Source organism: Xiphophorus couchianus, chromosome 5, assembly GCF_001444195.1.
Source record: "Xiphophorus couchianus chromosome 5, X_couchianus-1.0, whole genome shotgun sequence".
In the NCBI taxonomy this organism is placed as follows: domain Eukaryota; kingdom Metazoa; phylum Chordata; class Actinopteri; order Cyprinodontiformes; family Poeciliidae; genus Xiphophorus; species Xiphophorus couchianus.
In genome coordinates this window covers 12,297,660-12,312,783 of record NC_040232.1, presented here as the reverse complement: position 1 = coordinate 12,312,783, position 15,124 = coordinate 12,297,660, and the positions used below count along the sequence as shown (strand labels likewise).

Below are 15,124 nucleotides of genomic sequence, written 5' to 3'. Positions count from 1 at the left end.
ATAATTGCAGTAATAGGAGCATCAAGCTGCCTGGAGATGGTCTCATACTCTTTACCTTTAACATGCTTGTCTGTAATTTTATTTTTTTTTATGGATCTGCTAAATCACATTTCAAAAGCAATGTCTGATTTTCATTACTTTCAGGAAAATTTTATTTATCATTACTTTTCTCAGTTTCAAGTTATTTCAGTGACCGCTATGGGCTTTTTAGTCACCAGCAGGATACCAACAGTTTTGTCCACATGTGTCTCTTTCTCCAGCGCTCTCTCTTCCATGTGATCTGATCAATCGCCCTCAAAAAAGGCCATTGATTGTTTTCTCTCTTTAACCTTTTACCTTGGTTACATCACCTCACACACCTCCTGAATGTTTCATCCAGAAGTGACTACTGAAGTTAAATTTGTGATACACTGATAGTACAATTCTGAAGAAAAGTTAGCTGGAAGGAGGTACCAAAAAGTAAGACACAGGAGGAAACTCTGAGAAGAAAACTCAAAGCTTGGTCGTGAATATGAAGTGTGCTTCTGCTGCTGCTGCTGTGCTGCTGAGTCTCTTCTCTCTGGGACTTTCTGCTCCTCTGAGCAGCTGTGACGATCTACTCAAACCAATAACTATCAGCAAAGAAGAAGTAAGTCCCTGTCAGCATTGTTAAATTAAAACTAAATATGTAAATAGATTGTCTGTCTACTCTTTTTATTAATTACTAATTAAATGGGTGTGAAATCTAACACAATTTTACTAAATGAAATTTCTAATGTGTTAATGAAAGGTCCAAGCTTTATTTAGATTGACTAGTAAGTTTAACTTAGAAATAGCACATAAATCCTGTCACTTCTGATTCATCTCTACAAATTTGTTTTTCTAAGCTTTAAACCAACATCTCCTTGTAAGTTTTTTTTTTTTTTTTAAATCAAAGCATAGCCACAATCCTTTCTCTCACCAAATCCCCAACAGGTAACACTTTATTTAGCCACTTCTTCACTTTAATATAGTTTTCCTATGATACAGTCCACATACAGTATATTTCTAAGAAACCAGTTAAGTCTGAAAGAAACAACTTGCGTATCGCCCAGTTCATAATTTTAAAAGGTTTGCACACTCCTTAAATGACACCAATAGTTATATTCCAACATTTATCGACTGTACACTGTGCTGTCTGTGTGCTGCAGATGTTGGGTCGGTGGGACTACATCGGGGGGAGTTCTGACATCCCAGGAAGTCGGTCGCTGGCTTACTTAATGACTGGTGTCTGGCTGGACCTGAACGTCACCTCCAAGAGCAACGTTCTCAATATCGTCCAGACTCAGAGGATGTAAAGCGTCCCACGCAACAGCACTGTTAGCTCAATGTTTACAGAAAGAGAAATATGGATTTATTCATTTTAAACCGCTTTTCTTCACGTAGTTACCCACCCCAGATATGCTTCTGATTTGCAAAACACACGACATTAGTGCGACATACAAGTAATCTTCAGTTTAAATAACCATAAACCATTGATATAAATAAGTATAATTCAGGTGGCAGATCTGTCTAGAACAGGAGTTCCCCAACTTTTCCATGCCATCACCCCCAAACAGGGTTAACTTCTGGGCAAGTACTGCCTTTGCAAACCCCAAAGGGATTAGCAAAGTCAATATTTAAAGAAACATTGACTTTTAGAATGTTTTTTTCCCCCTCACTTTTATTCACTATTTCTGTTTCTAAATTGCCTTTAGAGCCATTTAGAAACCAGGCAAAATAATATCTTCTTTGATAACACGAGTTCTTGAGTATTCTTCCAGGTGAGGCAAAAGCACAGTTTTCACTGTGGGGATTAGAACTAATTTTGGTTTAATGTCTCTATAAGGTCTTTATACGGTTAGTTTCTGATCACAGGAAAAACTATAAGATCTTATACCTTTTACATTATAGATTTGGGACTTGCTCCAGCTTAGCATACGACGTGATCTTTGAGAACAGCACAATGTTGATCGGTAAGTAAAGAGGAGGCTAACAGGGAGAACGTGAAGCACATTTACTGTATGTTGATATAATCCACCCTGCTGTCTGCTTTGTGCTGTGTTTGCTGTCCACAGAGCAACCTTTCTACCTCAAAGAGGTCTACCTGTCAACAGAGTGCCCTGACTGTCTGGTTGCTAAAGAGGATGTAATCTCTGCAACCAATTTCACTAGTCTGCTTATGTTTAGTAAGAAACACACTTTACCAAAAGTTTATATATCTTTTTAGAAAGGAATTTCAGAAGGTTTTTTTTTTTTTTTTACACTAAACACCAATATTAGCAGAAACATGTTGGACAGGCTTTACAAGTAAATCCATTTAGTCTTTAATAATAGATTAAATTAAAAGGGAACAATTCTGTTTTTAGGTAGAAGCAGGAGCGTCTCACCTGCTGCATTGGAACTGTTTAAGAAACAAGCAGAATGCCTTCAAATGCCGACACCTATAATGTTAAACTCAGACAACGGTAAGAATATCTGCGCTATCTTCCATGTTCCAACATATGTCGATTGTTAATTGTTGAATATTTTCTATGAAAACAGAAATCTGCCCTGACGACATCACGCCCGTCGAGGGCCTCAGCGCCCTCAACTCGGTACTACAGGCGAAGATGGGATTTCGAGTGGCAAAATTTCTGGATTCTCTTTTTGACATGTTTATAAACTGAAAGAATCCTCTGGTTTTATTCCTTTCTCATAACAATTATATAAGAAACTGAAGTGTTTGTTGATTTATTCAGTGAGGCCCAGAGACCCAGAACTCTGATCCTCTAAAACTGAACAGAAAAAGAAAACTGCTCCTCTGCGGTATATAGTATTCTGAATAAAAATCACAATTCCAGAAGTCATAGTCTTTGCGTATTTTGTTTCTTCCTGCAGTTTAACAGTACCACTGCTTTTGTGTGCAGTCCACAGTTTTCATGGTTTTTTCACGAACCTCCAAGGGGATGAGACTTGTTTTTCTTTTTGATATTTTCTTATCTCTTCCGATACAAAAGTAAACAATTGAAGGTCCTGACAGCACACATGGGATGAACCTTGTTACCCAAAAGCACAGATGTACAGCCACGACCGACAGTCAGCGAGTCAGCCATGATGGAGTCCCTGCATGTAGCTGTTGCTGTGTTGAGTCTTCTGTCTCTCGGACAGACAGCTCCTACGACCAACTGTGAAAGTCTAACCCAACAAATTCAGATGCCTCGGAGGGATCAGGTAAGAAGCTCTGAAGGTCTTCAGGTTTTTCTGTATCTGCAAGGTTGATGTAAGCAATCACGCATACGATGTTTCCCAGCTGCTCGGAAGATGGAACTACATAGCAGAGAGCACGGACATGCGCGGATCCAAAGAGTTGTTGGAGATGTCGAGGGGGACCGTCTGGTTGAATTACGTCGCTGCTACTGAGGAAAATATCATGATTGGTTCTATGCACCTAAAAACGTAATTCACGCCCTCAGTTTCAGGGTTCTATCTTTGTTTTATATGACCTTTACAAAACAAACACAATTTTATGATCTGCCTATTAGATAATGTAAGTGAAAATGTTTCTTAATATTTTTTTTATTAAAGGTTTGGTCAATGCTTCTCTATGACATTTAACTCAACGCTGGAAAACAACACTCTTACTTTAAGTAGGTAGTGATGACTTTTCTTCCATCACCATATCTAATATGGTTGACCTTCATATTCATTGAAGATAAATGCATTTTTAAACATGTTTTAAATTCTTTTTTCCAGCCTACCCGTACTCCTCGACTGGCTTCCACCTGAAAACAGGCTGTCCTGACTGTATGGTTATGTACTCCAACATAACATTTGGAAGAAGCTCATACAGAGGTGTACAGCTTCTGAGTAAGACCAAAAACTTGAAAAGATATTTCTTATGTTTTCATAATTCAGATTCAGTGAACTAAACATCTGACAAACTGAATTTAGGTAGAGAAAAGAGTCACATTGGTCAAATATTTTTGCAACTATGTTTACCATGTTTACGTTCTGGTTCAAAGCAAACCATTTTAAGGTTGCACATATCTGTTTTTCTAATCTTCTAGAATTCCAGTAATTCCATGGTAATTGTTATAATTCAAGCTTTGTTTTGAAATAATGAAAATGCAGATAAAAAGATTTTTTAAAAAGATGCATGAAGTTTTTAATGGATAGATGAGTTGCATAACAAAAGTTTTATTTTAGTTTTTTCCAAGTTTAAGCTCTGAGTTTGTGTGGTGTGTGTGTGTCTTGAATTTACGTACTTTATAAATGAAGTCATGTACAGTAGAACGGCTTGTGCTATTTACAAATGGAGCAGCCTAATGCTGTATATTATTACACTGGCCTGGTCATTTTACATATGCTTTAGGAATAAATAGCACATGTTATAATATTTATTATTAATATATATATTATTACTATTATTATTAGTTCTAGAAACAAATATTAAGCAAAAAATATTAGAGTGACATCTCAGCTATTACAACAAATCTGGTTAGTTTTGTTTAAAGAGCTTTTATTTATCAATTAAGGACACTTTAAAATGCTGATATTTTAACAAAAGTGCATCATCTACATGTTGTGTCTCTCAGGTAGGAGACAGAAGGTTTCTGCTGCTGAGCTGGAGGAGTACAAGAAGCAGGTGGAGTGTTTGCATTTACCAGAAGCTGCCATTCTGAACTCAGAGCAAGGTACAAACTCTCTGTCTGGTTGGGTTAATCATTTTTCCCTTTGTCAATGTAACCCCCCAGGTTGTAGGCATATACCAGTATTGAGCCTGTGTCAGCAAACACATTCTTACTTCCATTGTGAAACTCATACTTGGAAGCAGAGTGAGACACTTTAAATTCAAATACATTTCTATTTTACAAAGTTTTGTCAGAGAAGTGTGCTTGGTAGTGACACTACTCATACATGACGTGCCACCACCATACTGAGTCGTGAATCACTAAGTAGATGATATGAAGTATTTCTTTTATTGTCTCACATTCCTAAAAAATATAATCAAAATAGTTTATTTTCTACCACTCAGGTTTCTGCCCAGATCCATCTCTCTCCAAAGACTCAAAGAGCTTCGACTTGACCGGCTTCATGGGTGCCGACCACACGACCATGATCGATGAGATTTTCCAAAGTGGTGCAGCAGTAAAGACCTTTTCTGAAGTTTTCTCACAACTCTCCAGTGCTTTAGTAGAAGCGGTGAACAATTAGCATGTATGGAAATGATATTTCACCATAATAAAAAATGGAGAACAAAAATTAAGTGTGACTGTTTTTGTCTGTGGGGTCATATTTAGCTTTTTATTCTGGTTGAAATGTTCACCAGCTACTTCACAGAGGGCGAGTTGGATGCAGAGAAATGATTAATCCCCACCTTCATGTTGTCCTTAAAAGTTGAAGTCAGTACATGATTTGTACTGGAACCCTTTGAATCAGATGCTAACTTCAGTGTTAGGTTTTCTACCTAAAACAACTGAGAACTTATTTTAGGAAAAATGCTTTGGAGGATTTTGAGGTGGATGGAAGTGGAGCAGCATGTCCCCCATTACAAAGCTAAGGAGAAAACCATTCAGGTAAAGAATATATACTGTTATTTCCAAAATTGTAATAGATTTATTTCTTTATTATGGGTTAGACTCATTACGGTAACACTTTATTTGAAGAGGTGTGCATAAGGCTGACATGACACTATAATAAACATGGCAGAACATCTGTCATAAATATGAAGGAGTGTTCATGAATGTTTATGACTGTTGTCATGAAGTGTCATTCTGTAAATAATGACATTTTAATGCAAAATTCCTTTAAAGGTTGCATTAAACATTCATTAAACGTGCCAACTTTGCATTATAGTGTAATTATTTACTAAACAATGCAAAGTTGGCACTTTTAAAGCAACGTTTAAAGAAACTTTGCAGTAAAAGTGTCATTATTTAATGAATAATGACAATAATCACTTCATGACAACAAACATTCATAAAGACTCCTTCATGTTCATAACAGGATTTATGTCTATGACCAGATTCACACCCCGACAGCCACCACCCTCGCTACTTCGTCTCTACCGGCAAACATTTTTGAGTCCAATTCAGAGGAGGATTTTACTTATTTTTAAGTTTTTACTGATTTTACTGTTCAATCAGTTCAAGAGAGACTCAGTTATTTTGGAGATAGTCTTTGAACTATATGACCAGTTCATTCAGAGCAAAAAAATTCAGCAAATAGTCTGAGTGATTAGTGCTCCGTTAGTGCAGGTTTGTGCCGTTAAAATTTTCGTTTGTGCAGCTTTGGTTTCTGAAATATTAAAAATTATTTTTTAGGTCATCCAGAGTTCACCATCCCCCCATGTTGCTCCAAAACAAACCAAACTGTGCTACTTCGTTAGTGCTCCGTTAGTGCAGGTTTGTGCAGTTAAAACGGTCATTTGTGCAGCTTTCGTTTCTGAAATATTAAAAGTTATAATTTTGGCCGATGACGTCACCATCCCCCCATCCAAAACAAAACAAACTGGGCTACTGCTCATTATGAGATATTACATAATTTTCTTTCATACGCCAACTGACTTCACCTAAATTGATGACTGTGGCCTGCTCTGGACATAACCACAAAGCAAGCAGTTATTAATTTTGTATGTTATTGTGCAAGTTAAATTCTGCAGATTTTCAGCTGTTGTACAATGTGTACCTTCTTTTGTTTTGAACTTCAATAAAGATTTAGAACAAGAAGAAATTTGTCTCATTTCAAGAAATGTTTTTAGATAGTAATGTTTTCTCACCAATATAACTTTCTCCACAATAATTGAATCCTGTCAATACAGGACATGCGGCCGTGACCGTAACGTAATGTGTGTATTTGTATGACTGTTCAACTGTGCTTTGGTTTTGGAGGTGGTTTCAACAATTATATTCACATTGTTGACTTACTTTCTGCTGATTATGCAGCAAAAGGGTAAAAAACGACAACAACAAATCCATAGCTAACATTCTAGTTGCTTGAGCAAACAAAGTTTTTGCAGAGTAAAACCGGAAGTGCACGGCAGCGTCATTGGTTCAACAAAGTTCATCCAAGTAATGTACTTAATATTTAGTAAATATATATTATATAAAAAAATATATAAAAACAGTATATAAAAAATTGCTTAAATAGTATAAATGAGAAGCTGGGAAAGCCAACTTAACTTTTTTTTAGTTCAAGATTATTGTAATTGTGCAGCCTCTGCTAGAATGTCAATGTTTTGTGGCTTCTTAGAAATTATGTAGACCAGAATTATTATTTTGAGCAATGCTAATCAAAGCCTTTTTATTTTTTAACTAGATGCCTCGACAGCCAGCAGTGGACAGAGAGTCTCTTTTCGCAGTTCTCTGGAAGTCAAAAGAGGCTATCCTAGAAAACGGCAATCTAGCCACTCCAGCTGCCGCTGTCTGGACAGAGCTAAGTCAGCAGTTGGGAAATAAAATGTCTGCAAAAGGCCTGTACACATTTGTAAAGCTAAACAGACAAAACATCTGGTCATGCTTGGAAATAAATGATCAAGAAAGTGATCCTGAAAGCCCCGTGGACACAGAGTTTGACTCAGGCACAACTTCTTCTGGACAATTTACAGATTTTCAGCTTGAAGTTCCATTTGAAGAATGGATAAAGTTTATACCAGAAAGAGTTGAATACAATGACAAGTTTTCATCATCTGGCAAAAGGGACTACCCAATTTTAAAACCTGGCACTTGGAGTCACATAATTAATGATTTGGTTTGGAAAACGTTGAAAAGCACATGTACATTTGTATTGCAAAGAACAAATGTTTATCCAACTGTCACTAGTGAGTACATTGATATCAACTACTTCTGTAAAGAGCGTCAAGGCCATGTTAAAATGACATGTGACAGAGAGCCAATGGTCAACAGCCCAATGGTGCTCCAGTGTTCTATCGAAGGCGCCGACATCTCCCTGCACACTGGCCAGTCCAAAAGAATCATGTCAGGAACCCTTCGTGCACAGGTTTCAAAAGAGTTGTGTGAGGGAGGGATGGAACCAGCTGTATGGAGGTCAGCAAAGGCATCAGAGTTGATGGATATTGGAGATCCCGAGCCAAGTCACCTTCCAAACCTGGCAACCTTACAAAAGGCCAAGCAGGGGAGAAAAGATTTGAAATTATGTCTTGACAGGATTCAATTATTGTGGAGAAAGTTATATTGGTGAGAAAACATTACTATCTAAAAACATTTCTTGAAATGAGACAAATTTCTTCTTGTTCTAAATCTTTATGAAGTTCAAAACAAAAGAAGGTACACATTGTACAACAGCTGAAAATCTGCAGAATTTAACTTGCACAATAACATACAAAATTAATAACTGCTTGCTTTGTGGTTATGTCCAGAGCAGGCCACAGTCATCAATTTAGGTGAAGTCAGTTGGCGTATGAAAGAAAATTATGTAATATCTCATAATGAGCAGTAGCCCAGTTTGTTTTGTTTTGGATGGGGGGATGGTGACGTCATCGGCCAAAATTATAACTTTTAATATTTCAGAAACGAAAGCTGCACAAATGACCGTTTTAACTGCACAAACCTGCACTAACGGAGCACTAACGAAGTAGCACAGTTTGGTTTGTTTTGGAGCAACATGGGGGGATGGTGAACTCTGGATGACCTAAAAAATAATTTTTAATATTTCAGAAACCAAAGCTGCACAAACGAAAATTTTAACGGCACAAACCTGCACTAACGGAGCACTAACCACTCAGACTATTTGCTGAATTTTTTGACGTGGGTGGGGTGTCAGCTTCACTCTTGGCCCTTCCTGTGCCTCCACCCACTCTGTTGGGTAGTTTTATGTTGTTTTGGACTCTGACCCTCCGCCCACCCTTGAGTTGTTTTTTTTTTTCCTGGACAGTTGTTTTGGGGGTCTGGTAGCCGCCCTTAAGGGGGGGTACTGTCAGGATCTGTGTTTTTCAGTGTGTTTATTTTGAGTTTCCTGTGTATCTGTGTCTCCGTGTTGTCCTGTCTCCCTTTGATTAGTCCCCAGGTGTGTCTCGTTCCCTGATTACCTCCTGTGTATTTAGTGTCACCTGTGTGTCTGTGTCTTTGTCGGGTCCTTGTCTAAGCTGTCATTTCGTTTTGCCTCTGTCGTCTGTGTGCCCAGTTCGTCGTCTAGTCCTTCATGTAACCGGTTGCTACCGGCATCGAGCCCTGACTTCCGCTCGGCCGTGCTGCCTGGTGTTTTTGGACTATGTTGGACAGTGTTATGCTGGACGTTCATCATTAAAAAAATTAATTTATTACATCTTAGGTCTAGAGTGTTCTGCCTCACCATCTCCACACCACCACTTCATGACACTTTTATACACCAGAAGCAATATGTTTGACTGTACCTAGATCAGAACACACTGGAAGATATCCGTATCAGGAAAATAATTCCAAATATGGTAAGCATTTCCGGAATCAACATGTGACAACAAGTTTGCAAGAAAGATGGTCATATAATTAATCAATCTTCTGACATGCAGGACTTCACATAGTACACTTTTAAAAGTGAATTTTCCACTTCATGAGTTTCAGTTTTAGAGTCAGTTTATTGTAGTTAATTCCCATCCTCTGCTTGATTTATAAACTTTGCTGGTAAGAGACAACCCTCTAAATTAAACTTTTCATTATTTAAAAGTAGGCTGCACAGTGGTGCAGTTGGTAGCACTGTTGCCTTGCAGCAAGAAGGTCCTGGGTTCGATTCCCGGCCCAGGGTCTTTCTGCATGGAGTTTGCATGTTCTCCCTGTGCATGCGTGGGTTCTCTCCGGATACTCCGGCTTCCTCCCACAGTCCAAAAACATGACTGTTAGGTTAATTGGTCTATCTAAATTCTCCCTAGGTGTGTGTGTGTGCATAGTTGTTTGTCCTGTATGTCTTTGTGTTGCCCTGCGACAGATTGGCGACCTGTCCAGGGTGTACCCCACCTCTCGCCCGGAATGTAGCTGGAGATGGGCACCAGCAACCCTTCCGACCCCATTAGGGACAAGAACAGAAAATGGATGGATGGATGGATTATTTAAAAGTAAATCTTGTCACCGAAACAAATGTGTCAAAAACTCAAACCTCAGTTCCATTCAAGACTATGGCGGTAATCACAATATTGTAGTTTGTGCTGTAAACGTATGAAGAAAGTCTGAATTTTCTAAGTTTTCAAAGTGAAAAACTTGGCTACTATTGAATACAGACAGTCTTTCATATTAAATTGCTGTAAAAAAAAAAAAAGAAGAAAAAGATGTAGATGTTTGGACAAGACTGAATGAAAAAACTAATTGAAACACAAACAAGAACATTTTAAAATATGTGATTATCAGGACTACAACACTTCACTACAACTACTACAACACTGGATGGATGGATGGATGGATGGACGGACGGATAACAGGAGGATCTTCTATGGAAGAGAAAAAGCAACCTTAACTCTTTAACCAGAAATATCTCAAATACGTGCAAAAAAATTTGTTTTGGAACTCTTTAAAACTAAAGAACAAGTTAGTTTAAGTGTCATTGCTGGAAAAAAATCCTGTTTTTCTTCAAATACTGTGATCCAAGCCATTAACCTGATTAATCTGATCTTTTGCAACATTTCAAAACAGACTTTTTTCCCCTTTCCTAGGCCCCACAAAAACTAGGACCATCTGACTGAAAATGACGCTCGTTTTTTAATCTATTGCGACACTAAAATAAATAATGGGGCCCCTATCAGTCCACAGGGCCGGAACCTTGTTAATTTAAAGCACCCTGTGCCAGGACAGACACATACAGCGAGTCGGCCATGATGGAGTCTCTTCAGGTAGCCGTGGTTGTGTTCAGTCTTCTGTCTCTCGGACAGACAGCTCCTGTGACCAGCTGTGAAAATATGACCCAATCTTTTCAAGTCAATGAGCGAGATAAGGTAAGATCATCATCTACCTCTTAACAGATTCTGTGTCGCAGTGATGTTGATTGATTGTATTTATCAAAATACCCACAAACTTTGTGGGTTTTTATTTGCCTTCCAGATGCTTGGAAGATGGAACTTTGTAGTATGGGCCTCAGCCGTGCAATTAATTTCGCCATTATCCAACTGGGTGGATGTCAAGGCTATTACTCAGAATGATGAAATCATCACCGTGCAGCACCCAAAATTGTAATTTCAAACCTCAAATTATAGTATTTTAGTTCATTAACAATTTTAAAACAATTTATTCCTAACAACATTTCTCCCCTGTTAAAGGTCCGGCATTTGCCACAGAGTTCATGGCAACATAACTGTGATAAACAACACGTTGTTTGCAGGTGGGTGGCAACTGTTACTGACCATTACGCAAACCCTACATGCTAGAACCTTGTGTTCAGTGGTGGAAAAACACTTTTTAATTACGCTGTGCATGTTTGTGTTCTCAGAGCAACCTTTTGCCTACCATGCCTCACTTCTGTCGACTTCCTGCCCAGATTGCATGCTTCTAGATGTCCATTACACTGGAAGATCATCGTACAGGAGTCTGGAGCTTCTAAGTGAGAATAAAAGCACCGAGTCAGATCAAATAAGATTAGAAAAATCCGTTTTTCATAGAGGGAACTGTTACATGAGAAGCAAAAACTTTTCACTTGTCACTAGATAAATTGAATAACATCAAACAGCAGCAGATAGTCTTTTTTTTCCCAACTCTCTTCTGCTCTTTCTGTCTTTAGCTTTCTTTTGCTCTCTTTCTCTTCAGCTCTCTCTTTTTTGTAGATGTCTTCAGTTTTCTTTTTCTCTCTCTCCAGCTCCATTTAACTCTTTTCTCTCTTTTCTGTTCTGTTCAACATCTTCTGACGCATTCATTCAGCAGACTAGCATTCTCAAGAATTTTTCTCATGGAACAACATTTTTTTAAAATACTTTTTACACTTGCTTAAAACTAAAACAGGATTTTCAAGTTCCTTTATTCTTTGACATGTGTATTAACTGAACATTTAGCAAAAGAAAAGAACTTTTCTCAGAGCAGACAAACTCTGAAGTCAATAAATAATTAAACACAGAATCACCCTTGTTTTAACATCAATATGTCTCATTTAAGTTCTTAAAGAACTGTATTATACTGTTTTCTCTGTCTCAGGTAGGAGAATTGCAGTGAAGGATCATGAGGTGGAAGAGTTTAAGAAGCAGGCCGAGTGTCTGAACTTGGGATTAGTTGGAATCCAGGATCCCAGCATAGGTGCGAAAACTAATTTAATCATAAATGTTTATGTTGTTTCTTCAAAAGTGTAACTCCTTGGATTGTATGTTAGTTCTGTTTTAATATTATTTCCTTTGATGTAAACCCTACTCCTACAGTTTCACTTTGTATAAGGTAATGTAATTATATTGTCTCTATTTTGCCCTTATGTGAAAAAGTATCCAAATCCCTTGAACTAAAATTTGTCCTGATACAACCTCAAGCTTTAATGTCTTTGTTGGGATCTTTATATAATGGATAAATTCAAAGTAGTGCATAACTGTATAGATAGAAGAGAAGTTACACAAAATGTTATTAATTCGCTTACCACTTTCTTCAATGAAGAAAAGACTCAATGAAGCGCGGGTATATGGCGGGAGTAACTAAATACCTCGTCATCTAATTAGTGACGCACATAAATGGATGAATGAGATTCCCACTGTCCCTAACTCCCATCCAGCGAAACCACAGCCAAGGGAACGGGCTTGGCAGAATCAGCAGGGAAAGAAGACCCTGTTGAGCTTGGTGGGGGCAGCATTATGCTGCTTGTGTAACTCCTTGTGTAGCTCAACTAGATTGTGTAACCAATCTAGTTGGTTTTGTAAAGCAATGTGTCATGTTTTTGTTTATTTCATAACGATATACTCCCTTTAATTGGTCTAATGCCACAGGATATGGAAGCTTACCAAGTATGAATACTTTTGTAAGGCATGATACAAGGTACATTTATACTTCATCCATAGCTGAAATCAAAAGTTGAGTGGGACAAATATCCAAAGAGAAAAGTTGAGATCAAATCCAGTCAGTGAATCTGATGGTCTTTGTGTTCTCAAATAGATGCTACATTTGAAACCCCCTCTAAAAATGCTTTTAGCTACTTATTTTAATCAAACAGCAAATAAACCTTAAAATGTTTCAATATCCACAGTGGGAATGGTCTCACACAGAAGCTAGCATTCATGTTTTTCCTTATAATTTCTCGTGGGTTTCAACCAATCAGTGCAAAGGAAAGAAAATAGTGCTACTGCATTGGCTGCTTTCCTAATGCCAGCCAACAGCATGTCAAGCAGCACAGCACCTAAGATGATTTAGATATGGTCTAGAAAAAAATATGCAAATAAGCGACTTTTCAGTGAAGAATTTGGAGTTATGTTTTACACAAAAATATGTGATCGCTGCGCGGGTGACCACTGTATATGTTGTTTTGTTGTGTATCTTCTGAGAAACAAACTTGATTTTTTCTAATTAAATGAAATTAATAAATGATTTTCTGCTCCTCAGAATTTTGCAAAGGTAAACAAGGCGATGCGTGATCAGGTGGGGAAGACCTGCAACCTGGAGGCCAAACTCAATTAATCTCGAGTTTCCACTGGAAATATGTTAATTGATGTCTTTTCACCAACCAATAACTGTAGACTGAAAGCAATAGAAAAGCTGGATGTCAAGAAATAGCTTGTCGGATGTGTAGAAAATGAGTTGTTACCTTACAATAAAGATGTTGACCAATAAAGAATCGTGTGTGACACTTGAAATCTTTAATTACTTGAAATAGTAGCTCTAATTTTGTTCTCCTAAAAAACTCCCAAGTATAAAAGGAAATGTAATGACAGTTATAAGAGCTTAGAAAAAAATAAATATGTACATTTTGTGGCAAATCCTCTGATTAGTAATCAAACCACTACACTTACCCTAGTGAAAAAAAATTACTTTAGTATATTTCAAATATACTCACATTTGTGAAAGTACATTTTAAGTATACAAAGTATTAAGTGTACTACCTATAAATATATATGAAGTATACTAAAAGCATACTTGTACCAATTTTGACATTATAACTTTAAAACACTTAAATATAATTGTACCAAAATACACTTTTAAGAAATACATTAAATGAAAAATATACTTTAAGTGAACAAAATATGTATTTGCCTAAGTGTAAATATACATTTGCGCAAGTGTATATAATCACAGTACTAATATATAAAATATGTAATGCCAATATACTTAAAATACATTCCAAATATATTTTAAATGTAATTCAATCACAAAAATAGTACACTCAAAGTATACTAATCAAACACATTTATATTGCATAAAAAGCAATATACTTAAATTACATGAAGTTTAACTTAAGTTTAAGTTGTCCAAAAAGGTGCGTTGAACTACACTTAGTACACTTTAGATTGTGCTTTAATACAATTTAAATACTATTAAATGCACTATGCACAAAATTAGTTGTTCCAAAATGTCACACTTTAAGTTAACTGATCCTAAGTGAACTTGAAGTATACTCATGATTAGTCTGACTTAAAGTATGCTCAAGTATGCTAAAATTTAACATACTAAGTATATTTATTTTTCAGCAGGGTACTCATATGCTGGCAGCTCCAGGAATAAAGTAAATAAAAACAAATATTAAACTAAACGATTATGAACAGAAATTACCATCAAGTTTAGGGTATAAACTAGAGCAGGTTTTTTTTAAATCACAAAATGCTTTTGAGAAATGTACTAAAAAAACAACCAAAACAAAAGCCTCTAAAAGTTGTAATGAAATCTGATATTTTATTTTAAATTAAAGTCTTAAGACCTGGCACCGCACAATAGTTTCAGTTGTCAGCCAATGTCGCCTGTGTTTCATTTTATTGGCTCAGCATAATTTTAATAAAACATAATGTTTTTCACAGCTAAAAGCTTCTAGTGTGCAAAAAATGCATGATGTGACATGATAAACAGAAGTGCACAATTGCACATTTCTTATGAGAAGCTGTGTTCACAGTTTTTTGCTTTGGTTTATTTATTTAATTTAGTCTTTCTTTTTCTCTGTTCAGATTTATTCAAGACTTAAAATGGGTTACAGTGTTATGGACATGAAGCATTTATAAAATAATTTTGTCTTAACAAAGAGAGATGGTAAAAATAAAGAATAACCTGAACATCAACAA

General features: G+C 36.8%; 2 protein-coding genes and 2 long non-coding RNA genes across 4 annotated transcripts; 3 read left to right on the top strand and 1 right to left on the bottom strand.

Annotated features, from left to right (window-relative positions):
• Positions 1-319: 319 nt before the first annotated feature.
• On the top strand, positions 320-2,842 carry LOC114144141 (uncharacterized). Its single transcript, XM_028016665.1, has 6 exons — positions 320-628; positions 1,170-1,312; positions 1,912-1,973; positions 2,076-2,186; positions 2,367-2,465; positions 2,542-2,842. The coding sequence occupies exons 1-6, from the start codon at positions 512-514 to the stop codon at positions 2,664-2,666; spliced, it is 657 nt and encodes a 218-aa protein (XP_027872466.1). The 5' UTR covers positions 320-511; the 3' UTR covers positions 2,667-2,842.
• Positions 2,843-3,019: 177 nt separating this feature from the next.
• On the top strand, positions 3,020-5,251 carry LOC114144140 (uncharacterized). Its single transcript, XM_028016664.1, has 6 exons — positions 3,020-3,210; positions 3,290-3,435; positions 3,565-3,626; positions 3,733-3,846; positions 4,575-4,673; positions 5,015-5,251. The coding sequence occupies exons 1-6, from the start codon at positions 3,091-3,093 to the stop codon at positions 5,191-5,193; spliced, it is 720 nt and encodes a 239-aa protein (XP_027872465.1). The 5' UTR covers positions 3,020-3,090; the 3' UTR covers positions 5,194-5,251.
• A 965-nt stretch (positions 5,252-6,216) lies between these two features.
• Positions 6,217-6,967, bottom strand: LOC114144145 (uncharacterized). The gene is made up of 2 exons (XR_003595417.1): positions 6,499-6,967; positions 6,217-6,358 (listed from the first exon to the last, which is right to left on the bottom strand). It is a non-coding gene; the product is annotated as an uncharacterized LOC114144145 (long non-coding RNA).
• Positions 6,968-8,253: 1,286 nt separating this feature from the next.
• On the top strand, positions 8,254-8,714 carry LOC114144146 (uncharacterized). The gene is made up of 2 exons (XR_003595418.1): positions 8,254-8,432; positions 8,573-8,714. It is a non-coding gene; the product is annotated as an uncharacterized LOC114144146 (long non-coding RNA).
• Positions 8,715-15,124: the final 6,410 nt, after the last annotated feature.

What these genes read in the sequence shown, in the direction of transcription:
- LOC114144141 (XM_028016665.1), top strand. Translation starts at nt 512, where the DNA reads ATGAAGTGTGCTTCTGCTGCTGCTGCTGTGCTGCTGAGTCTCTTCTCT. An exon ending in TAACTATCAGCAAAGAAGAA is followed by an intron (nt 629 to 1,169) that starts GTAAGTCCCTGT and finishes TGTGTGCTGCAG; the next exon opens with ATGTTGGGTCGGTGGGACTA. An exon ending in AATGTTAAACTCAGACAACG is followed by an intron (nt 2,466 to 2,541) that starts GTAAGAATATCT and finishes CTATGAAAACAG; the next exon opens with AAATCTGCCCTGACGACATC.
- LOC114144140 (XM_028016664.1), top strand. Translation starts at nt 3,091, where the DNA reads ATGATGGAGTCCCTGCATGTAGCTGTTGCTGTGTTGAGTCTTCTGTCT. An exon ending in AGATGCCTCGGAGGGATCAG is followed by an intron (nt 3,211 to 3,289) that starts GTAAGAAGCTCT and finishes GATGTTTCCCAG; the next exon opens with CTGCTCGGAAGATGGAACTA. An exon ending in GGTTCTATGCACCTAAAAAC is followed by an intron (nt 3,436 to 3,564) that starts GTAATTCACGCC and finishes TTTTTATTAAAG; the next exon opens with GTTTGGTCAATGCTTCTCTA.